Source organism: Oncorhynchus mykiss, chromosome 20 (genome assembly GCF_057628025.1).
Source record: "Oncorhynchus mykiss isolate SJ-2025 chromosome 20, ASM5762802v1, whole genome shotgun sequence".
Classification (NCBI taxonomy): domain Eukaryota; kingdom Metazoa; phylum Chordata; class Actinopteri; order Salmoniformes; family Salmonidae; genus Oncorhynchus; species Oncorhynchus mykiss.
Window position 1 is genome coordinate 27,224,878 of NC_143041.1, and position 24,850 is coordinate 27,249,727.

Below are 24,850 nucleotides of genomic sequence, written 5' to 3' on the forward strand. Positions count from 1 at the left end.
TCCTGAGCGGTATGACGGCTGCGTGGTCCCATGGTGTTTATACTTCCGTACTATTGTTTGTACAGATGAACGTGGTACCTTCAGGCATTTGGAAATTGCTCCCAAGAATGAACCAGACTTGTGTAGGTCTACAATTTTATTCTGAGATCTTGACTGATTTATTTTGATTTTCCCATGATGTCAAGCAAGGAGGCACTGAGTTTGAACGTAGGCCTTGAAATACATCCACAGGTACACCTCCAATTGACTCAAATTATGTAAATTAGCCTAACGGAAGCTTCTAAAGCTATGACATAGTTTTCTGGAATTTTCCAAGCTGTGATACAGTGAATTATAAGTGAAATAATCTGTGTGTAAACAATTGTTGGAAATATCAATTGTGTCATGCACAAAGTAGATGTCTTAATCGACTTGTCAACACTATAGTTTGTTAACAAGAAATTTGTGGAGTGGTTGAAAAACAAGTTATAATGACTCCAACCTAAGTGTATGTAAACTTCCGACTTCAACTGTAACTTAAAGCTGCAAGGCTTCCTGACTTGGACAAGCAGGCATGTAACTGGAGGATGTATGAAATGAGGCAGGATGTATGAAATGAGGCAGGTTCAAATGGAAATGAGGGCTATTCCGCTTTATTTTACAGTTCGATTTTTACTTGGAATTTACTCAGAAATGGCAAGCTACAATAATTACATAGTAACAAACAACTCACTATTTTATTTCAGATTCACTGAAGCCAAGTGCCACTGAAAAGGCTATCACTAAAAGGCTATCACTAAAAGGCTATCACTAAAAGGCTATCGTTACCATACAAATGATCAAAAAAGAGTTGTAGTGGTGTAAAATAAGGCCTATTTTCCATATTTCTTCTATATCCTGGTTCATTTCTTACACCCTTCTAGTTGTTTTTTATACCCTAGTTTTGGGTGTTCCTAACAGGGACATCCTACACAGGTCTCCAGTAGCAGGGGCCAAACAGGGGCCTGGAAGATCTACAGTAAATAGAATCTAACTGTAAACACGTCTAAACTGACATTGATTTGACATCCAGTGTTGATATTCTCATTCGCAACCCATTTAAAAAAACATTTCAGAACTGTGGAATATTCCACCCTGCCGAATCTACCTCTGGCCCTTTTGATTTGTACATGGGGATTCAAATGGCTTCAAAGGGCAAAAGCCATCGGCGTGTACCTGTTAGCCCTTTCTGTCTCCTCGGGCTATTTCAACACTCTTCATTAGCTAGAAGCCTGATATCATTACCCAGCAATCTGCTTTCCATTGTAGGCCTCTGGTACATGAGCATGTCCCATATAACAAACTGTACATTCGCCCCTCCAGTCCCCGCCTACCACAGCTCAAGGAAATCATGGTTGTTAGTCAAGTAAGGTGAAATTACACAGCCTCCCTCGTATATAAACATATACTATGTTGTTGTTGTGGTTTTAAAACACCAACAACAGCACACAAATATTTATAATTAAATTCATAATCAAAATTACTCCCAAGAATGAAAATCCAATTATAAAACACATGCTGTAGATTAAATGACCTATTTGTGTTTATGATTGAGATGTTATTAACGTTGCAGATCATTGCTTTCCCAATTTCCTCCTCCCCATTTCACTCATTCTGCCCTGAGCTACACATTTCAACATTACCTACCTACACTCTTAGATAAAATGGTTCCAAAAGGGTTTTGAGGCTGTCCCCATAGGAGAACCCTTTTCGGTTCCAGGTAGAACTCTTTCAGGTTCCACGCAGAACCTTCAAAAGGGTTCCATGTGGAACCAAAGGGCTCTACCTAGAACCAAAAATGGGCTCTTCAAAGGGTTCTCCTATCAGGACAGCCAACAACCCTGTTTTGATTCTCAATAGCACCTTTTTTTCTAAGAGTGTACACAATAGCCACAACTAGAAGTGAGCTCATACAGAAAATTATAAACATTTCCATATTATTTTTCCCAGACCAAATTTCCCTCTCATAGAGGTTTTTAGCTCAAGAAGGCATAAAGGTTCAATGAAAATATTGATAGCCTCAAGATACGTAAAAAAAATATTTTGTGAAGACCATTTCCCAATAAAAATAAATCAAACAACATGACACAAATACTTTGAATTTGGAATGGTCATTTAATAGAGGCCATTCTAGGACACAATAATAGTACTTCTCTCCTGTATGTGTATTTTCTCTTTGGTGTCTCAATACAAACCCGACACAGAAGCAGACCCAGCCTTGCAGCACTTTATGCTAAGTTAATTTACCCAAATACATCCACAGCGCCACCTTACATCAACAGCTTAGTTAATGGAAACCTACTGATCCATAACAGTGGTGGTGCTAGACGTTGGCTGGAGGGCCAAGCAGGTATGAATGTTAATATCATTGATCGATCACAGGATTTGAAAGGAAGCATACGCCGGTGTGTTTAATTATAATTGCGTCAGGCCGGGCGGGCGGGAGTTGCGGCAGTGTTGTTACGGCAGCACGGCACCCTTCTTGTATTTGACTAGGGTCACATCTCAGTCTCACCTTGCAAGTGTAATGCTATATTAAATGCCACTCATGTTAAGTGTGTTGTTGTGTTCTGTTGAAACCCCTCCTGTCCTGAATGATGCAGTCACGGCATAATATAAAGGTTAAATTGAAAATTGTCCCTTCAAACAAGCAAGAGAAACCCTGCTATGATTGATATCCCTTCTCCTAACAGGGAAATAAATGTTAGTGGTGTAGACCCCATGTTTTAGTCTCCTTCATACAATATATGTATATAATGTATTCTAATGTGTCTGGATGAAATGGGGAATGTGTCAGTCTCAGGGGAATTGAAAAGGTCACGGGGAAAGATTAGGAGGTTTGGAGAGGGCCTGGGTTGATTAACCCCATGATAATTGCCTTAAATCACAACAATAAGGATTGACGGGGCTGAGCACCAGCTTGTGACATGTACACTTCACCCTGTTCATTGCTTTGACACTTTCACCAACCAAAACAATTGTTGAGATTGTTATCTTTTAATATTGATACTGGTTATGATGATGATGAAGTCACAGGTCACCCTGCCTTCAGTTTTATCAGCTTTCTCATCCAGTCAGCATACTCAGTGTATTTATTTCTGTCCTTAAAATAGTAACGATATAATATAGGTGAAATATTATTTTCACAGACCCTCATAACAGAACATCCTCCTTTATGAATACAGCTTTATGTAAGCCTTTATGCCTTGGGACAAGACTATGAACACTGTACAAGCTTAATTTGAGTGTAGAGTGATGTACATTTAGTATAATCAGCTAGGATCCATTGCACAATACTGGACCTCTCTATATTCTTTATTTACAGGACAAGTCAATCAAATCTCCCCTTGCACAAGGAAGCAGTCTTTGGATCTTTTAATTTCCTAATTCAGATATGGAGGAAAAACCATCCAGTCTTTCAGATGAAGTATCTCTCTTTATAGGCAAGGCTATGACACTCACATGGTCCAGAAGTGCAGGTTCAGGTGTTGGGGCTCCAGAGCGTGTATGGGGGCCACTGTTGTACCACTACGTGGAGGTCTGAAGCCTGGCAGAGGGGGGTTGGGGGTGGAGAGGATGTAGTCAATACTGAATTTAATCTCCGGTTCTGGTTTATCCTGCTGGTTTGGGTTGAGGGGGGTGTGGTGACCTGGTCTGTGGTCAGGGCTGATGGGGCAGAAGGAGTCTGGTTTGGGGTTAGGGTTAGGATCGGACCGCCGGGTGGAGCCGCCGTGTTGGTTGTTGATGTTATTGTTCTTGTTATTGTCTACTGGGAGGAAAGGCTCCCCAGGCTCTCTGAAACCCATTTTCATGTTGCGTCGGCGCCGGCGACGCCGAAAGTTGCCGTTCTCGAAGAGGTCAAGCATGGACTCACAGCCAGTGGCGAATGTCCAGTAGTTTCCTTTCCCCTTTTCGTTTCCCTCCGTACGGGGAACCTAAAAAATATATATGTTTAAAAAAGAAACGCAAATAAGAAAGTAGAAATAAACCCATAATAGCCTATTTATGATCGCGCTCAAATGTGAATGCAACATACAGTACTGTATTGAAACAGTGTTTTGTCTGGTACCCTTTTTGCTTATAGGCTACTGTGTGCAAAAGACACATTCGCTTACCATTCATACAGTACATTTGTAAATGTGCATGTAAACGTGTATGGCTGTTCCCTGTCTCCTTTGGGACCTTATTATTGTAATATGTTTTAAACGTTTCACACAATATTTAATCAACGAGGATGAAATATTATCGTCTTACTCGTTTTCTTCTGACTTATATAAAGTTAAACTTATTTCGAAGAAAGTAATAACGTGTGTATCTTACTCTGTTTGATAATGATTCTTGATCAAGTTATCAACTATCATCACACAACATGTGTTAAAAAGTCCTTTACCTTAATGAAGCAGCTGTTGAGAGAGAGGTTGTGTCGTATGGAGTTTTGCCATGCTCTCTGGTTAGACCTGTAGTGGATAAAGGAAACAGTACATACACTACTCTGTCAAAATGAATTTGTGAAAGTTATCCAGACACTTTTTAAGGAAAATGACCGTTGAATGTGAATGTGACATGTGAAGCTCCTTACCTGTAGTATGGAAAGCGTTTCATGATGAACTCATAGATCCCTGACAAGGTGACCCGGTGCTCTGGACTCTGTTGGATGGCCATGGCTATCAACGCTATGTAACTGAAGAGAGAGGGCAGACAGAGTTACAATGTACAAAGATTTATTTGAATTCATATTTCTTGGTGTTCACAATGATATTCCCAAGAACAGGGTTGGGGAGTAAATTATTACATGTAATCATTTACATGTAATCTGATGACAAAAAACTGCAATCAGTTACATTACTAGCAAAAATATTATAATCCGATTACAGATACTTTTGAAAAACTAGATGATTACTTCTTGGATTACTTTTAAATTCAGAAAGGATGTTGGCAAAAAAAATACATTATGAAACCTTTCTGTTTTCTCAATGACATTCAATTCAGCATTGAAAGAAGGCATATGTTTAGCTTTGTTCCACCTGATCAGGCTATTATGGGCTCCTAAGTGGCACAGCGGTGCAAGAGGCACTACTATAATACCTGGTACAAATCCAGGCTGTATCACATCCAGCTGTGATTGGGAGTCCCATAGGTCGGCGTACAATTGGCCTGGGTTTGGCTGGAGTAGGCTGTCATTGTAAATAAGAATTTGTTCTTAACTGATTTGCCTTAATAAATAAATCAACTAAAAGTAATCAGATTACATCACTGAGTTTTGGTAATCCAAAAGTTATTTTACTGATTACAATTTTGGACAGGCAACTAGTAACCTTAAAATATTACACTTAGAAAATAACCTACCCAACCCTGCCCAATAATATCTCGATAAGACTGATTAAAGTTACATTCAGGGAAAGTGGTCTAATAATCTTAATTATGATACTAATTTAATTTGGATAGTGTTGAGATTGGATAGTGTTGAGATTCCACAATCATCTGATTAAAATAACACAACAACATTTGGTATTTAGGTTTTAGATTTTAAATGGCTTGCATTGCATTCATTTGTGATTTATATTATGGTCTATAAAATACAAAAATAATATGAATTTGTTTTGTATTTCTTTTCAGTAGAACATAAACATAATGTAAAATATCATGAATAATGCTTCTATTATTTAAAAATATAGAAATGATATAATATAATAATTCCATGATATTAATCATAAGCATTCTACCTGTAAGCGGGTCGACACATCTTCTTGTCTTCATCCGTGCTGCAGGAAGGGTATCCATCTCCATCATAGTTGAAGCAGTTATATGGATACTGCGAGTTATCAAACATGTCTACACTTCCACACTGGCTATTATAGGACTGCTTCATCTAATTAACAAATAAATTGCAGTTTTTACCACCCTCCAAATTTAGACCAATAGTACCAAGCAGTTGTTTTCTTTACAGAGAATGTCAATGTTCTTCTACTCTAACATACTCTACTCATAGTGGTGGCATACTGAATGAAGTATACCTTCCCCCTTGGTGATGAATAGATCTCTTGGAACCCCCACTCTCCTCCTCATCGACTGCCTCACTGTTGGGTTGGTCCCCAGGTAGGCTAGGTTAGCGCCGATAAGACATGCCATGCACCAAATGACTTGGCCAGCCCAACGCACGCAGCTTGTCCACTTGAACGTCTGAACCCGGGGCGTGATCAACTGGTAGCTAGACTAATCTCTGTCTCGCTTGAATCTGGGTGGTCTATAGACTATTTCGATTGTTGACTTTATGTTTTGTTTTGTTTCTTTTTATAGTCTAATCTACCTAACATGATTTAAACAACTAATCCAATACTAACAAACAACCTCCTTACATCTCCATCTCTCTAATCCTATTTTTTTCTTTCGCCTAACTTTAAAGAGTGTGTGTTGTTTTGGGGTATGTTGTGCTTGTCCGATTTTTTTTCCGCAACCAGTTATTTTTTTGGGGGTGGGGGGTGGGGGGGTTTCCTTGTGTCACAGACGTTTTAGTCAACAAGGATAGTTTTGTAGATGCAATCTATAATGCTGTATAATAGCCATAAATTGTGTTTCCGTGACTAAAAGAGGGGATGTGTGTTCTGAAGGGCTCCTAACGGGGCATTTTGGTCTCTCCCGGCAGCCGACGGAGACCGGAGAAAACAGCCCGCGGGCGCGAGGCCTCCGTGTGTGGCCTGCTGTGATCCAGTAGATTAATTGTTGTAGAGACCCTTTGTGTTCTTCTATCGATGCGACCAGAACAGTTTAAAAATGCAATTTTGTGTTTACTCCTTTGATACTAATGGGGCAAAGAAAGGGTCAACACTCCAGTCAATTTTAAAGTGGCAAATAAGAGTGAACATTTTAGATGTCCATGTCCAAATAAAGTACAACTATTCTTAGATCATGGAATTGGGCACATTTTGAAACAAAATTATTTGAGCTATTTTGTTTTATTTGGAAAATGCACAGCTATACCCTAATTGCTGGCAGCCTAGGTAGGCCCATACCAGCAAATGTGGTGTGTTTAATCAGGTGTCAACCCACTTGAAACAATGAAGTGTCCAGTCCACATCTTTATCAAATATATTGTCTTTACATTTGGAGCCATGGCATATCCTCTCTGTATGTCGCTGACCGCTGTGACCTTGCGACCCTGGTTGGTCTCCCTCAACATTATCTAGCAAATAAAGTGATTAGCCAGTTACTCTAATTGCCAAAACCCAAGATCTATTCTAAAATGCCAGTACACTAATTCCCTGTCATTAGTGATGCAGTGAAATCAATTGCACCACCGTTTTCAGGAGCAAATCCAGGGCCTGGGTTGACTACCCACGTGATCCACGTGACCCACGTTAGAACCAGATTCCAGAACTATGCCCAGTCTATTGGCTTTAGCAATTCTATTCTACGGTCCCTTCATCCGGGCAGTGCAGGGGTAAATGAGTGGGATCAGGATCAGATAAGGTGTCCTGTTGGTCAGATCCCTGGCTCATTCCCATGACGATGTTTCCTCTGCCGCCTGTCTGCGGTGGGGATGATTACCCTAGTTAGGCCTGTGGTCCCTGTCCCTTAGATGTTTGTCTCAGAACACATCCCAAATAGCACCATATTCCCTTTATAGTGCACTACTTTTAACCAAGGCCAATAGGGTGCTGGTCCAAATAAGTGCGCTATAAAGGGAATGGGGTGCCATTTGGGGCGTACACTCAGACTGGGCTTCCTCCATTCATGAGCAATCCTTTGGATGCATTTATAAACCATAGTGGAGGCATTCCAGGGGCTGTGAGGGGCTAGGGAAAGGTTATCAAAACAAAAAGACGAAACTGTAAACATGTTCATGTTGGGGCGCTGAGGGCCATCTGCATTAGTACTGTAGTAGGCCTATAGACATTGTTACTGACCAGGCTCTGTAGTCTGAACAGACAGACAAATACAGAGGAGATATTCCTTTTCTGTAAGAGCCAATGACTCCTGTGTCTGTGCTGCCTACAAGGATCAGAATCAAGTCCAATTTGTTTGCCCCCGTCTCGTCTCATCGTTATTTTTTCAATGTACCTATTCTATGTTTCAGGTATAACTAATACAGTTAAATGACACGTTTAAATGCACATTTTGTTTTATTGCACCTTTACGATGTTGCAAACAAAACTCCACAGAAACAATGAACAGATGAAAAATAAGCATTTTAGCTGCAGTCAGAACCACAGCCTCTAATGGTGTCCATACCTCCGTCTATACATAAAGTATCAACACAGACAGACGTATGGAAACACGTATACTGTATATAGCTTCTGACCAGGAAATAATATTTCCCATAAATACCCTTTCAGTCATGATCCCAAACATTCAAGTATTTCTATCATTGCACAGGCACTAGGTTTATCTACTGTATATATATGAACTTTCAGTAACAGTAAGTGAAATGTTTTCTCCAGCAAAGCAGATCTGCAGTTGGAAAGTTAAGAAATGTACATCCTGCATATCTGTAGACAACATTAACATCTGGACATCATACATACAATCACACCCTAAAGGAATATTCATCCTACAAAAATCTTGGTGTCACATTTGGCTTCTTAGTACCAAAATTGAGGACTGACTAAAGTTTCATCTTAAATTCATCCTCAAATAATAAAATAATCTATGGGCCAAAGAAAAATAAGAGGAAAGTACAATGGAGGATATGCTGTAGTGTGAATCACTTTGAATCGGATTCATTCTTGTCATTCAAACCCGAAAGGGCCTTTCCCAAACTGTTGCCCCTAAATTGGAAGCACAGAATCGTCTAGGATGTCATTGTATGCTGTAGCGTTAAGATTCCCCTTCACTGGAACTAAGGGGCCTAGCCCGAACCATGAAAAACAGCCCCAGTTAGCACTATGCATTGGGGCAAGTAGCATTCTCCTGGCATCTGCCAAACCTAGATTCGTCAGTCGGACTGCCAGATGGTGAAGCCTGCCACTTTGTGGCTGAGCCTTTGTTGCTCCTAGACTTTTCCACTTCACAATAACAGCACTTACAATTGACCGGGGCAGCTCTAGCAGGACAAAAATTTGACAAACTGACTTGTTGGAAAGGTGGCATCTTATGACGGTGCAACATTGAAAGTCACTGAGCTCTTCAGTAAGGCCATTCTACTGTCAATGTTTGTCTATGGAGATTGCATGGCGGTGTGCTCGATTTTATACACCTGTCAGCAATGGGTGTGGCTGAAATAGATGAACACACTAATTTGAAGGGGTGTCCACATATATATATATATATATATACACACACACAAAAGTATCTGCGGAGCGAGCGGGTTTGAGGGTCATCCTATTGTGTGGATGAAGGAGGGGTGGGTGGCGAGCGGGTTGAATAATGAGGAAACAATGCATACAAAGATCCATAAATGTATCATTCTTGTTGAACGTATATCTACCGGCTACATTGAGGTTTTTCCTTCATTCTTTTTAGGCTATCTGGCATTAGTGCCACCAAATAGCCTACAAGCCAATAGCCAAATGCTTTTGGGAACAGACAGAAAAAGTTAAAGTCGATCCACTGAGGCAAAAAGGATAATGTCGGAGTTTAATTGAATAAAATAAAAGCTGCGAAATGGAGAGTTGTTTAAGTGGTAAAGGAGTGTGCCGGTTATGTTATGTGTGATGATTCTTTACATTTTATTTAACCTTTATTTAACTAGGCAAGTCAGTAAAGAACACCCCAGCTGACGCTGGGCCAATTGTGCGTTGCCCAATCACGGCTGGTTGTGATACAGCCTGGAATCAAACAAGGGTCTGTAGTGACGCCTCTACCACTGAGATGCAGTGCGTTAGACCGCTGTGCCACTCGGGAGGCCACTCAAGGCGTGCATACAAATTCAACAGTCACAAGACCAGGACAAGTCAATTTAACTGTAGCCTACTGTTCAGATGGGTTAAATGGAAACTGAAATCTGGACACTGACTGTAGGTCTATAACGTTACACATAACCTTAATATTAACTCCTGCAGAACTAAGCATTTCTTGCAGTAAAATAATACACCAAATTCAAATGTATCCTACATTTTGACTCGGAAACAGGGGTGGAGAAATATGATTGATTTCTTAGAGCATCTTGAGAGAATCTGAATCTGCAGTTAGGGACCTTCTGTAGAGGTGCTATTTTTATCAGCATCATAAAAACTAATAGGCCTAGTATTTCAACCACAGGAGGTTGGTGGCACCTAAATTGCCATTCACACTGTTAGCATACACCCTTCTCCCCTCAGCAGCCTCCTGTGAAACCACATAAAGTATGTATCCAAGCCGACCTGAAATCTTATCAGAAACATCTTGGGTCATTTTTACAGCTTTCTATTTCCTTACCAACGGTCAAACTGATATAATTTGGACATTTTACACAGAAAATCTTTCCTGTTAATTTTTTGTTATTGCATTTTCTCCCCAGTCCCTAAACGTCTTTGCTTCGGGAAAGAAATAGAGACGACAAAGATGTTACTGATGTCAACTACATAGATAGAATGAATGCTTCTATCAATTTATGACATTTTTCTGGTGAGCAAGGGTTTATTTTAGTCTCCTAGGTCAACATATAATGACAAAAGAGAAGCAGCATGTATATAGTCTAATTATAGACAAGTTGACTAACAAATAGCCTACCGAAATGTCGGTAATTATAAGCAGAAACATATTTGCTATAAAAAAGAAACTGCACCCCTGTCAAAAAATCTTTCTGCCATCTCTGACCGTAGCCTACAGCATAGTTGGGCGGTTGCAGGTGGGTTATTAGCAATTGTGGGCAGGTGCAGGTGAACAAACAGCTGACCTGCAGACCACTATTGTACATGCACTAGAGCTGCCCTCTACTTGACCAACTAAGGACTGCACATCTGTAGTCTCTCTCACTCCCTCTTGGTCTCCTGACCACTCAGGGCTGTATTCGATCTGTATAGTGGAAGTTCAGCGTTACAGTGTGCTTGAAATTTAAAGGCAATGTTCCCACATTAGCAGAAACTGCATTCATGGTAAACGCTGCAAATGTCGGCTCAACAGGACATTAACTTTATATTTCTAGAGCATGTATTTATTTAACCATTATTTAACTAGGCAAGTTAAGAACAAATCCTTATTTACAATGACAGCCTACCCCGGCCAAACCCGGACGACACTGGGCCAATTGTGCGCCGCCCTATGGGACTCCCAATCACGGCCGGTTGTGATACAGCCTGGAATCAAACCAGAGTCTGTAGTGATGCCTCTAGCTCTGAGATGCAGTGCCTTAGACCGCTGCACCACTCGAGAGTTTCAGCGATACAGATTGACTCGAGCCCCCAGTCCTATTGATAGAAAAGTTATTTGGGTCTCATTTATTTCAAACAATTAATATGAAATGCAATAAATACTCTCGGGACAGGAAGCATTTGAAAGATGAAAAGCAGAAGACACATTTTGCAGTAAACCCTCCAATGAAATATCTCTTAAATTAATACAAAATACAATGTAAAAGAGCAACAAAAGTTATAAAACATTTTGCAATAAATTGTTCATTAAGACACAGAATCGATCTCCAATACGCATATCGTTTGCACACCTGCGACAGGTCCCAACAATGTGTAGAAACACAATATTCAGTTGACAGCAGAAGGAATAATACCAGTCTTGGAATTCACTGAATTCAAAAATGTCTCCTGAACAAGACAAGCGGCTCTCGCAAGACTTTCATGATCTGTGGTGCTGTGGTGGGAGATGATCGATTGGTTGGGAGGTGTACACTGTTATTTAAGGGGCCTATGGGGATGGTGGTCAAAACCGGTTCAGTCCGGTTTAATCTGGTCCAGTCCAATCCAGTTCAATCCAGTTCAGTCCGATCGACTCTAGTTCCATACGGTCCAATCCAGTCTGGTCCATTCCAGAACAGTTCAGGCCTCCCAGCTACCTCCCCCTGGGTGATGTGTGCATCTGAGCCCCCCTCCTCTCACTCGCCAGGTCATCCTCCACAACATTACTATAGCCCTCCTTCTCGATGCAGTCTGCCAGGACGTTGAGTGTGTGGCGTAGGCGTCTGTCCATCGCCTCCAGGTGAGGCTGGATGAGGATGGGGATCAGTTTGTCCCTCAGCAGAGACTCAGACATCAGATCACTCAGCTGGTACTCCTCCTTGGCCAGCAGCTGCAGACGCAGGTGGGTCGACTTCTTCACTCTGGAGAGACAGGAGGGGTCAAGAGGGGTCAGGAGGGGTCAGGAGGGAATGGAAGAAGTTCATTAACGCTGTATGATTGTAACTTCATATAAAGTCATTAACTAAAGTACTTAAGCTTTAAGACAGTTTTGACATGGATTGTGTACGTCTGCCATTCAGAGGGTGAATGGGAAAGACAACATATTGAAGTGCCTTTGAACGGGGTATGATAGTAGGTACCAGGCGCACCGGTTTGAGTCAAGAACAAGGGTTGCAACTCAATATTAGTAAGGTCTTCTTCATAATGTCCCATTATGGTGTCTGTGAGCACACAGGCATTTTAAAGTAGTCCATTTTCTTATTCTACTACTTCTATGAGTTAGCAAACAAACTGAAAGGGTGCATACTGCCACCTAAAGTGTGTTGTTTGAACAAGTACGAAGCCAAGGTTGGCTATTTACTGCCACCTACAGTAATGGAATGTTTGCTCACGTGTACAATTCATTGGCTGAGCCCCCCTGATGACCTGGATGGAATTATGTGATCCTTCCTTAACCCATAGGAAGTCCCACCCAGCTGATTACTTTAAAAAAGGTGGAAGCCCTCAATAGCAATGTCCAAAATGGGTTTTAACCTCTATGTCAACTCCTGATAAGTGAAAAGTCAGGTTAAGTGTGTTGAGGTTCACCAGTCACAAGTAAATGCTCTTGATGTAGAAAAGATTCATGAAGTTACTGACCTGCAACATTGGCTTAAAGGCACCAGGATAGACACCTCATCATGGGAATGCTTTCCAAACCCTCTCCCGTTGTCCAGGTGGATTATGAAGCTCTCATTGCCAAACTTCTCAAACGTCTCATAGTGATGGCGATCCATGTTGCCTGAGGAGAGACGCCATTTTATAATGGAGCCATCTCACTGGGCAAAAACTGGTTGAATCAACGCTGTTTTATAATGGAGCCATCTCACTGGGCAAAAACTGGTTGAATCAACGCTGTTTCCACTTTAATCTCAACCCCCCCAAAAAAATCGATATGATGATGTTAAATCAACGTGGAAAAGTGATCGGATTTGAAAAACGTCGTCAACGATTTGGAGTTTCTTCTTTCACCCAACTTTTAACCTAAATCCAATGACATGATGATGTTTTTGGGTTGATTTCACGTTGAATTCACGTTAGCTGAACTGACGTCTGTGCCCAGTGGGATGTCGCTGTACTCTGAGTGTGTGTGTGTGTGTGTGTGTGTGTGTTTTAGGAGGTGTGGTCTCACCCATGAGGAAGTCAAAGATGGTCATGTCCATGATGTCCAGCAGACGGGTGCCGCCGTCATAGGGCGGAGTCTGTTTCACCTCTTCACAGTAGTCAGGGTCCACCTCCCACCTACAGAAACAGACACAGAGAGGTCGCCATTAGAAACCTGTTGGGTTCTCACTTCTTTCTACTTGCATTTTATTGGAACTACAGTAACTTGTCTTTTCACCTATACTTCTCCGTGCTTTTCACACTCTTAAAGTATATGCTTTTCTTTTAAATAAATGTATTTTGTATTTTATTATGTTATGCTTTCTACATGTGCATTGTTTTCTTACTCTGCTTTCTTGCGTTTGTGGTAGGATCGTCTCCAGGGGTTTCTCCAGGTCTTACGTTTTGCCAGGGCCAGGTCTGGGAGGAAGGCAGCCAGAGAACCCTCGATCTGGTCCGGCTTACCGCACAGAGCATGCTCCGTAGAGCAGTAATACGAACACTCCCCATAGAAACAGATGTTGTTGGCTGGGAAATGAGAGTTTGTATGAACGGATTTGTTGGTGATATTGATTTGATCATTTGGTCGTCAATAGCACCACCTACTGTTCATAAACTGAAATGTAGCTGACATGATCTTAACGCAGCATAAGCTTCATTGCTCAAGACGGCTGTGTTTGAATCTCAGACAACTGTCCTAGGTTTAGTACCTGGTGATATGAAGAAGGTTTTCCACAGCTTCTTGTCCCTGGTCATATCTTTGATCTCTTTAGTCATATTCAGCAATCTGCCTGCTACAGGAGGGACACGACGGAAGTCCAGGATTCTGCAAAAGGACAAAGAGAGGAAGATATTTAGGTTTGTCTTTTTAGATCCTGAAATTATCAATCACTCTCTCACTAATTCAACCAATGAGAAATGCCATGATACTTAAGGTCCACATGCTATGGTACCATAATTCTACTATCCTTCTTCGCGTAAAGTGCACTGTCGTTTATTTTTAACCACCAGAGGGAGCTGTGACACCGCTTCCAACTGCTTCAGTAAACAGCCTAGGGCGGCCATCACAGAAATATCTAAATGATTTCACTTCAACAGCTCAAATACAGTAACTGTAGTAGTCTAAATCAGCAATGATAATCTAATCAACCATGCTTGGTCTTAATGTCTTCCTCTATACCATGTGTAGTTCTGCTACATGTTATGTCTCTATTCTACTCTACTGCCAAGTTGGAGGAAGACAGGTGTGTAGAGAACATGTGAGAGCTGGACACGTGGCTATGAGGATGATTCATCTGTGTGTGCGCCCAGGTATGTGTGTGTATGTGCACAGAATATTTCAGTGTGTTGGCGCAGATGTGAATGTGTGTATGCATGAACTATGCATGTGTTCGCCGTATACAGTATTCTCAGCGCGTATGAGACCACTCCAGGGACATGTGGAGATGGAATCTTCTAATGTGAACCTCCTCCCTCCCTCTGTCTTTCTGAGTGCTGTCATGTCTCTATGCATGCTACACACTCATTCAGAGAGAGAGAGAGAGAAAGAGAGAGAGAAAGAAAAAGAAAGAAAGAAAGAAAGAAAGAGAGAAAGAGAGAGGAAAGGAGAGAAAGAGAGAGGAAAGGAGAGAAAGAGAGACAGAGAGAGAAATGGAAAGAGAGAAAAAGAGAGAAAGAGAAAGAGAAAAAGAGAGAGAAAGAAAGAGAAAGAGAGAGAGAGAGAGAGAAAAAGATGGAGAGAGAGAAAAAGAGAGAGAGAAAGAGAAAAAGAGAGCGAGAGAAAGAGAAAAAGAGAGAGAAAGAGAGAGAGAGAAAGAGAAAGAGAGAGAGAGAAAGAGAAAGAGAGAGAGAGAGAGAGAAAGAGAGAGAGAAAGAGAGAAAGAGAGAGAGAGAAAGAGAGAAAGAGAGAGAGAGAAAGAGAAAGAGAGAAAGAGAGAGAGAAAGAGAGAAAGAGAGAGAGAGAAAGAGAGAGAGAGAGAGAGAAAGAGAGAGAGAGAGCGAGAAAGAAAGAGAGAAAGAAAGAGAGTGAGAAAGAGAGGAAAAGAGAGAGAGAAAGAGAGAAAGAGAAAGAGAGAGAAAGAGAAAAAGAGAGATGGAGAGAAAGAGAGAGAGAAAGAGAAAGAGAGAGAGAGAGAGAGAGAGAGGGAGGTGAAAGATAGTGGGGGAAGAGAAAGAGCAAAAGCACTCCAACGAACAAATTGCCCCGTCATGTTGCAGAGCGTGACAGAGAGCATGTGTAAGAAGAGAGACTGTGTGTGGTTTGTATGTGCATGCAAGTGTGTGTGTGTGTGTGTGTGACATGTTTCCTTCCCTCTGGCTGTCAGATGTTACTGTGCCGTACCACACCGCACAGCCCTATGGGGGATCTGCCATGCAAACAAGGAAGTGCTGGATTCAATTTCCCCCCTCGTCACTCACTGCTCTTATCCCTCCTTCCTCCCCCTTCTTCCTCCTCCTCCTCCTCCTCTTCCCTCCATCCCACATCATTTCAAAGGGAGCCGAGACCAAATTTAAGACAGCATTTCCCCCTTTTAATCCAATCAGATAATTAATGGAGCGTAGAGCCCGGCTTAAAAGCCCAAATGGAAAGTATGTGCATGTGTGTGTGTGCGTTACTGTATGTGTGTGTGTGTGTGTGTGTGTGTGTGAGTGTAGCTGCGGCCTCCTGGGACAGCAGACAAAACAGCCTCAGCATCGGTAGCCAGCCTGTACCCAACGACAATGCTGAAGCTTTCATTTAGACCAGAAACCAAATGTGAAAAACTAAACGGCTGTTTTTGGCTAACCCTAGTCCCTGCCTGCCTTATATTTAGAAAGGAAGCAGGGCTTTTCATGCCTTTGGTTTTCTCTCCCCCTTACCCACAATGCATGCCTGAGTGTGTGTGTGTATGTGTGTGCCAACTAGGTCTAGTGCCGTACCAGATGTGTGGCAGACTGTCTGCTATTGCTGCTGCTGAATGGTGATATTGTGCCTCCAGGCAGACACAGCTTTATCCAGCTTTATACTATATGTACTCTGTGTGTGTGCATCCGTGCGTGCGTGCCTGCATTTCTAGTGCCACTTGAACGGACCTGGTTGTGTCAGGGACAACATTTAATTCCACAGATGTGAAAGCCTAAGAGATAACAAGTACATTATCATCACCATCTTCACACCACAGCTGTGTAGACTACATCTGTTGTGTCTGAACATACAAGAGCCAGACAAAGCAAAGGCTTGCTGTGTGAAAAGACCTGTGGCAGGTGACTACAAAGGATATAGCATGAATGAACTGAAAGGAAACCGCCGCGACACTACAGTATGTGGCTATGGACACCGGAGATTAACCATCATGGCAGTATTATTATAATACAGAGATTAACCATCATGGCAGTATTATTATAATATGGAGATGAACCATCATGGCAGTATTATTATAATACGGAGATTAAACATCATGGCAGTATTATTATAATATGGAGATGAACCATCATGGCAGTATTATTATAATATGGAGATTAACCATCATGGCAATATTATTATAATATGGAGATGAACCATCATGGCAGTATTATTATAATACGGAGATTAACCATCATGGCAGTATTATTATAATACGGAGATTAACCATCATGGCAGTATTATTATAATATGGAGATTAACCATCATGGCAGTATTATTATAATACGGAGATTAACCATCATGGCAGTATTATTATAATACAGAGTGCAACTATCATGGCAGTATTATTATAATACAGAGTGTAACTAGCATGGCAGTATTATTATAATACAGAGTGTAACTATCATGGCAGTATTATTATAATATGGAGATTAACCATCATGGCAGTATTATTATGATATGAAGCTAAACTATCATGGCAGTATTATTATAATACAGAGTGTAACTATCATGGCAGTATTATTATAATACAGAGTGTAACTATCATGGCAGTATTATTATAATATGGAGATGAACCATCATGGCAGTATTATTATAATACAGAGTGTAACTATCATGGCAGTATTATTATAATATGGAGATTAACCATCATGGCAGTATTATTATAATATGGAGATGAACCATCATGGCAGTATTATTATAATATGGAGATGAACCATCATGGCAGTATTATTATAATACGGAGATGAACCATCATGGCAGTATTATTATAATATGGAGATTAACCATCATGGCAGTATTATTATAATATGAAGCTAAACTATCATGGCAGTATTATTATAATACAGAGTGTAACTATCATGGCAGTATTATTATAATACAGAGTGTAACTATCATGGCAGTATTATTATAATACAGAGTGTAACCATGGCAATATTATAATAATATGGAGATGAAACATCATGGCAGTATTATTATAATATGGAGATGAACCATCATGGCAGTATTATTATGATACAGAGTGTAACTATCATGGCAGTATTATTATAATACAGAGTGTAACCATGGCAATATTATTATAATATGGAGATGAACCATCATGGCAGTATTATTATAATATGGAGATGAACCATCATGGCAGTATTATTATAATACAGAGTGTAACTATCATGGCAGTATTATTATAATAAAGAGTGTAACCATGGCAATATTATAATAATATGGAGATGAACCATCATGGCAGTATTATTATAATGTGGAGATGAACCATCATGGCAGTATTATTATGATACAGAGTGTAACTATCATGGCAGTATTATTATAATACAGAGTGTAACCATGGCAATATTATTATAATATGGAGATGAACCATCATGGCAATATTATTATAATATGGAGATGAACCATCATGGCAGTATTATTATAATACGGAGATTAACCATCATGGCAGTATTATTATAATACGGAGATGAACCATCATGGCAGTATTATTATAATATGGAGATTAACCATCATGGCAGTATTATTATAATACGGAGATTAACCATCACGGCAGTATTATTATAATACGGAGATGAACCATCATGGCAGTATTATTATAATATGGAGATTAACCATCATGGCAGTATTATTATAATACAGAGTGTAACTATCATGGCAGTATTATTATAATACAGAGTGTAACTATCATGGCAGTATTATTATAATATGGAGATTAACCATCATGGTAGTATTATTATAATATGAAGCTAAACTATCATGGCAGTATTATTATAATACAGAGTGTAACTATCATGGCAGTATTATTATAATACAGAGTGTAACCATGGCAATATTATTATAATATGGAGATGAACCATCATGGCAGTATTATTATAATATGGAGATGAACCATCATGGCAGTATTATTATAATATGGAGATGAACCATCATGGCAGTATTATTATAATACGGAGATGAACCATCATGGCAGTATTATTATGATACAGAGTGTATCTATCATGGCAGTATTATTATAATACAGAGTGTAACTATCATGGCAGTATTATTATAATACAGAGTGTAACTATCATGGCAGTATTATTATGATACAGAGTGTAACTATCATGGCAGTATTATTATAATACAGAGTGTAACCATGGCAATATTATTATAATATGGAGATGAACCATCATGGCAGTATTATTATAATATGGAGATGAACCATCATGGCAGTATTATTATAATATGGAGATTAACCATCATGGCAGTATTATTATAATATGAAGCTAAACTATCATGGCAGTATTATTATAATACAGAGTGCAACTATCATGGCAGTATTATTATAATACAGAGTGTAACCATGGCAATATTATTATAATATGGAGATGAACCATCATGGCAGTATTATTATAATACGGAGATGAACCATCATGGCAGTATTATTATAATATGAAGCTAAACTATCATGGCAGTATTATTATAATACAGAGTGTAACTATCATGGCAGTATTATTATAATACAGAGTGTAACCATGGCAATATTATTATAATATGGAGATGAACCATCATGGCAGTATTATTATAATATGGAGATGAACCATCATGGCAGTATTATTATAATATGGAGATGAACCATCATGGCAGTATTATTATAATACGGAGATGAACCATCATGGCAGTATTATTATGATACAGAGTGTAACTATCATGGCAGTATTATTATAATACAGAATGTAACTATCATGGCAGTATTATTATAATACAGAGTGTAACTATCATGGCAGTATTATTATGATACAGAGTGTAACTATCATGGCAGTATTATTATAATACAGAGTGTAACCATGGCAATATTATTATAATATGGAGATGAACCATCATGGCAGTATTATTATAATATGGAGATGAACCATCATGGCAGTATTATTATAATATGGAGATGAACCATCATGGCAGTATTATTATAATACGGAGATGAACCATCATGGCAGTATTATTATAATACAGAGTGTAACTATCATGGCAGTATTATTATGATACAGAGTGTAACTATCATGGCAGTATTATTATAATACAGAGTGTAACCATGGCAATATTATTATAATATGGAGATGAACCATCATGGCAGTATTATTATAATACGGAGATGAACCATCATGGCAGTATTATTATAATACGGAGATTAACCATCATGGCAGTATTATTATAATACGGAGATTAACCATCATGGCAGTATTATTATAATACAGAGTGTAACTATCATGGCAGTATTATTATAATACAGAGTGTAACTATCATGGCAGTATTATTATAATATGGAGATGAACCATCATGGCAGTATTATTATAATATGGAAATGAACCATCATGGCAGTATTATTATAATACAGAGTGTAACTATCATGGCAGTATTATTATAATACAGAGTGTAACTATCATGGCAGTATTATTATAATATGGAGATGAACCATCATGGCAGTATTATTATAATATGGAAATGAACCATCATGGCAGTATTTTATAATACAGAGTGTAACTATCATGGCAGTATTATTATAATACAGAGTGTAACTATCATGGCAGTATTATTATAATATGGAGATGAACCATCATGGCAGTATTATTATAATATGGAGATGAACCATCATGGCAGTATTATTATAATACAGAGTGTAACTATCATGGCAGTATTATTATAATACAGAGTGTAACTATCATGGCAGTATTATTATAATATGGAGATGAACCATCATGGCAGTATTATTATAATATGGAGATGAACCATCATGGCAGTATTATTATAATATGGAGATGAACCATCATGGCAGTATTATTATAATATGGAGATGAACCATCATGGCAGTATTATTATAATACGGAGATGAACCATCATGGCAGTATTATTATAATATGGAGATTAACCATCATGGCAGTATTATTATAATATGAAGCTAAACTATCATGGCAATATTATTATAATACGGTGTGTAACCATGGCAATATTATTATAATACGGCGTGTAACCATGGCAATATTATTATAATACGGTGTGTAACCATGGCAATATTATTAGAATACTGATCGTAACCATGGCAATATTATTATAATACAGAGCTAAACCATCATGGCAGTATTATTATAATACGGCGTGTAACCATGGCAATATTATTAGAATACTGATCGTAACCATGGCAGCATTATTATAATACAGAGTGTAACCATGGCAGTATTATTATAATACGGATCGTAACTATGGCAGTATTATTATACAGTAATACCCATTTGTTTACCTCTCTTACAACCAGGAGATTTTCCTATGATCATTAATGCGTTGTCAACAGGCAGGTCATAAAGCCTTAACCTTGTAAAGCCAGTGGAGTTCCAAAGCAGACAGACAGGCAGACAGAGCTGGGTGGTTGGGTTAGCTAGGCAGGCAGCAGTCATTGTTAAATCAAATGTGTGCTTTTATTTTGATTTGTTTAATTTAACCCTTATTTTACCAGGTCAGTTGACTGAGAACACATTCTCATTTACAGTAACGACCTGGGGAATAGTTACAGGGGAGAGGAGGGGGGATGAATGAGACAATTGGAAGCTGGGGATGATTAGGTGACTGATGGTATAAGGGCCAGTTTGTGAATTTAGCCAGGACATCGGGGTTAACACCCCCACAATAAGTTCCATGGGATCTTTAGTGACCACAGAGAGTCAGGACACTTGTTTAACGTCCCATCCGAAAGACAGCACCCTACACAGGGCAATGTCCCCAATCACTGCCCTGGGGCATTGGGATAATGTTTTTTTAGACCAGAGGAAAGAGTGCCTCCTACTGGCACTCCAACACCACTTCCAGCAGCATCTGGTCTACCATCCAGAGACCGACCAGGACCAACCCTGCTTAGCTTCAGAGGCTGCAGGGTGGGATGCAGGGTAGTATGCTGGCCAAAAAGCATCCCATTCTCTAAATAGTGCACTACTTTTGACCGGAGCCCTACGGCCTTCCTGCTGTTATAGGCCACATCCCAAAAGGCACCCTATTTTCTACATAGTGCACCATAGGGTTCTGGTCAGAAGTAGTGCACTATGTATGAAATAGGGTGTCAGGGATGCAGCCTATAACAACAGGAAGGCAGTGCTCAGCAACTCAGTGAGTATGACTCATGGGCCTCCTGATGTTCCGAGCTTAATAGAGGAACACACAGAAGTCTGCCTGCTAACAAACTGTTCCTCAGATATACAGACATGATGCATGTTTATACCTGCTGCTAACATGCATCCTTTTTCCTGATCTTGTCCACATACTGACTGCGCCCACATTTTCAGACATGCATTTTACACATGGTATTAAAATGTGTTTCTTATCCGTCCACTGGGTCCACATTGTGACCAGATTTAATGGTCCTACCCTGTGTGCACATCTTTTGACAGATATTCTTTATGTATTTTAAGACACATATTGATGTCATAAGTCAATGATTTTAGACGGTGGGATAATGATGATTTCACTGTCCAGATCTGTCTAAACATGTAAGATATCCAGACACAATGCGTGCCTTACTACATCCGGAGGTGGTCAGGAAGATCTGATCACAATCAGATCACAATGCATATTTTAATCATCTACACCTGTCCAAAAATGTGGGCCCATTCAGAATGTGGACAAGACATGGACACGGGTGCATGTTAGTACCAGGTATAAACGGGGCCAGACAGACACCTACACAAACACAGAGATTGAAACAGGCATTTGATAAAAACAGTGCATGCACTGACACACGCGCACACCCTGTGGATTCTTCGGTGTCAGGTACAGGTGTGTGTGTGTGTGTGTGATTTACCTGTCCAGATGAAAGGCAGCGATTTCAGCATTGTGTCTCTCAAAGTCTGAGAAGTAGAAGAAGTCAGGGGGCGTCTCCTGCTCCCGGGTCTGCCTGCAGGGGAAAGGGTAGAGGTCAGGGGTTATAACATCATTCTCTTAGCCCCTTACAAGAAAACAAGCTCTGGGTAGACGTTGTCCTTAGGCACAGATCTAGGATCAGCTTCTCCTCCCTAAAGCCAAGTCTTAAGGCTTAGGAGGAAGATGACAACAACTGTTCTTACAGAAAAAACACTTGATTTCAAATGTGAAAAATCACATGATTTCACATGTGAAGTGTTCCAAAAATAGTTTTTTCGGAAAGGGCAATGATGTTCTTGGGATGTTTTATTTCTAGCTCACATGTTGTCTCATGTAGTTTCATGTAGTTTTAGTTGACATTTTGCATCCCTGTTGTAAAGAAAAATTCAGATGAGATCATGTTTTCACATTTGTAGTTTCATGTTATCTATCACAAGTTACTTTTACATGTTGTCACATGTCATCATATTAACGTCACATGAGATCACATGTGAAATTCATGTGTTTTTTCTGTAAGGGTGACCTCAGATCAGTGTCAAGAGGCCAAGTTCAGCCAACTCCTATACTGATCAAAGACACACTGCCTGCCACAATACTAAGGCCCCTCTCTGGCGCTCTAACAGAGGTGAAGCCACAATTGAAGCGGTGTGGATCGTATTGTGGCTTCGTGATGGTGACTGGAGAGACTCAAGGTTAGAGAATCCACTACTGTACTTTAACTATTTCTGGAGTCCCATGATCCTCCCTGGATTCCACACACATTCTGACTGCTTAACCCTCTCACAGGGCCCAACAGACCGGACCGACCGAAGTGCAAAGGAGTCAAAGGCATTGAAGGTGAAGAAATACAAACAGACACTTTGTTACCTGTAGATTGTCGACTCAGAAGTGATGTTTTTCAGAACAGACACGGTAGCAAGTTGAACTGCAGTTCATGAACTCAGGCACTCATGGAGAAAACATACCACAAGACATCCAACATCTAAGTGTAATCAGGGTATTTTGCTGACTAATAGAAGGAATGTAGCTGAGATGGGACTTTTACATCACTGTAAAATCAATGACGTGCCTCACACATGCCTCTGTTGTTTTACATAAGCTTCAGAAGAACAAAACAAAATTCAGAGAAAGTCATTTCAGGAGAAATGGGTCTGCAGCCCCCTCCACATCCATACCTACTCTGCAGGCCGTATCTCATCAGCTGAGGAGAGGTAGTGAGCAGAGGAGAGGAGGATTGGAAACAGATTCTTATCTTGGCAAGGCAATGCGCTCTGCTCTCTCTCTTCCTCGTCACTCTTTCTCACCCTCCCTCTCTTTCTTCCTCCCTCAAGCACTTCTCTTTGTCTCTCTATTCTCCCTTTCTTCCTCACACGCTCTCCCCCCTCATACCTCATCCTCTCTCGCTCTCTCTCTGTAGCCCTCAGCTGTCTGTGATTGTTTCTCCCCAGCTGTGAGGCTAACATATGCACCGACCATTAAATAACTCACCAGGAACCCTGGAACACTCCACAACGCATTCCTAACTCTCTACTAACGCTTCCTTTCCCCTCCTTCCTTCTTTACTCAGTTCTCTCTCTTTCTCTCTCCCTCGATCTCTCCCCCTCGATCTCTCTCCCTCGATCTCTCTCCCTCAATCCTCAAAGGCCAGTCAGCCTGCAGATGATATCTTCTCCTTCCAAGAAGACTCTACAGGGACTGTTAAATTGAAACAGACTGTTTTTGCATGATGTGAATAGCAACAGTGAAAAAGCTACTGTGTTTAGGTCTACGTAGGGTGTTTGGTTATGATCATAACTGATAGATTTACTACATTACAGAATATCTAATACATCTCAGGAATTAGTAGACACAAGTTACTGTACCAGCACAGTAGGCCTACTGGCCTTCACTACCTTTTCTTTAGGCAAACATTCAGTCCTGTGATTCAAGGTCATTCAGGCTCCTGGAAATCCAATCATACTTCACACATTCCTAATACATTATTTTCCGTGTGAGACAGAACAAAAGCTTAGATTCCATTTCTGTACAACAGAATACACACCATGTTTTCACTGTGTGAACTTATGGTCCCCTGACACTGTGTGTATGTGCCCATGCGTGTGTGTGTGTGTGTGTGTATGCATGATGTGTGTGTAAGTGTGTGTTCCTCCCCTCTTATTGT

The 24,850-nt window shown here is 40.1% G+C and overlaps 2 protein-coding genes across 2 annotated transcripts in view; both read right to left on the minus strand.

Moving 5' to 3' along the window:
- Positions 1-610: 610 nt before the first annotated feature.
- On the minus strand, positions 611-6,206 carry foxl3 (forkhead box L3). Its single transcript, XM_021576150.3, has 4 exons — positions 5,742-6,206; positions 4,598-4,699; positions 4,409-4,475; positions 611-3,953 (listed from the first exon to the last, which is right to left on the minus strand). The coding sequence occupies exons 1-4, from the start codon at positions 5,885-5,887 to the stop codon at positions 3,477-3,479; spliced, it is 792 nt and encodes a 263-aa protein (XP_021431825.1). The 5' UTR covers positions 5,888-6,206; the 3' UTR covers positions 611-3,476.
- Positions 6,207-10,552: 4,346 nt separating this feature from the next.
- The window catches only part of fam20cb (FAM20C golgi associated secretory pathway kinase b), a 79,974-nt gene continuing 65,676 nt past the window's right edge, over positions 10,553-24,850 (minus strand). Inside the window, exons 4-9 of the mRNA XM_036956017.2 lie at positions 22,631-22,723; positions 14,138-14,253; positions 13,775-13,955; positions 13,456-13,565; positions 12,924-13,065; positions 10,553-12,205 (exon numbers count right to left, since the gene is read on the minus strand). Coding sequence (XP_036811912.1) covers positions 11,938-12,205; positions 12,924-13,065; positions 13,456-13,565; positions 13,775-13,955; positions 14,138-14,253; positions 22,631-22,723 — 910 coding nt within the window. The 3' untranslated portion in view covers positions 10,553-11,937. The remainder of the gene's footprint in view (positions 12,206-12,923; positions 13,066-13,455; positions 13,566-13,774; positions 13,956-14,137; positions 14,254-22,630; positions 22,724-24,850) is intronic.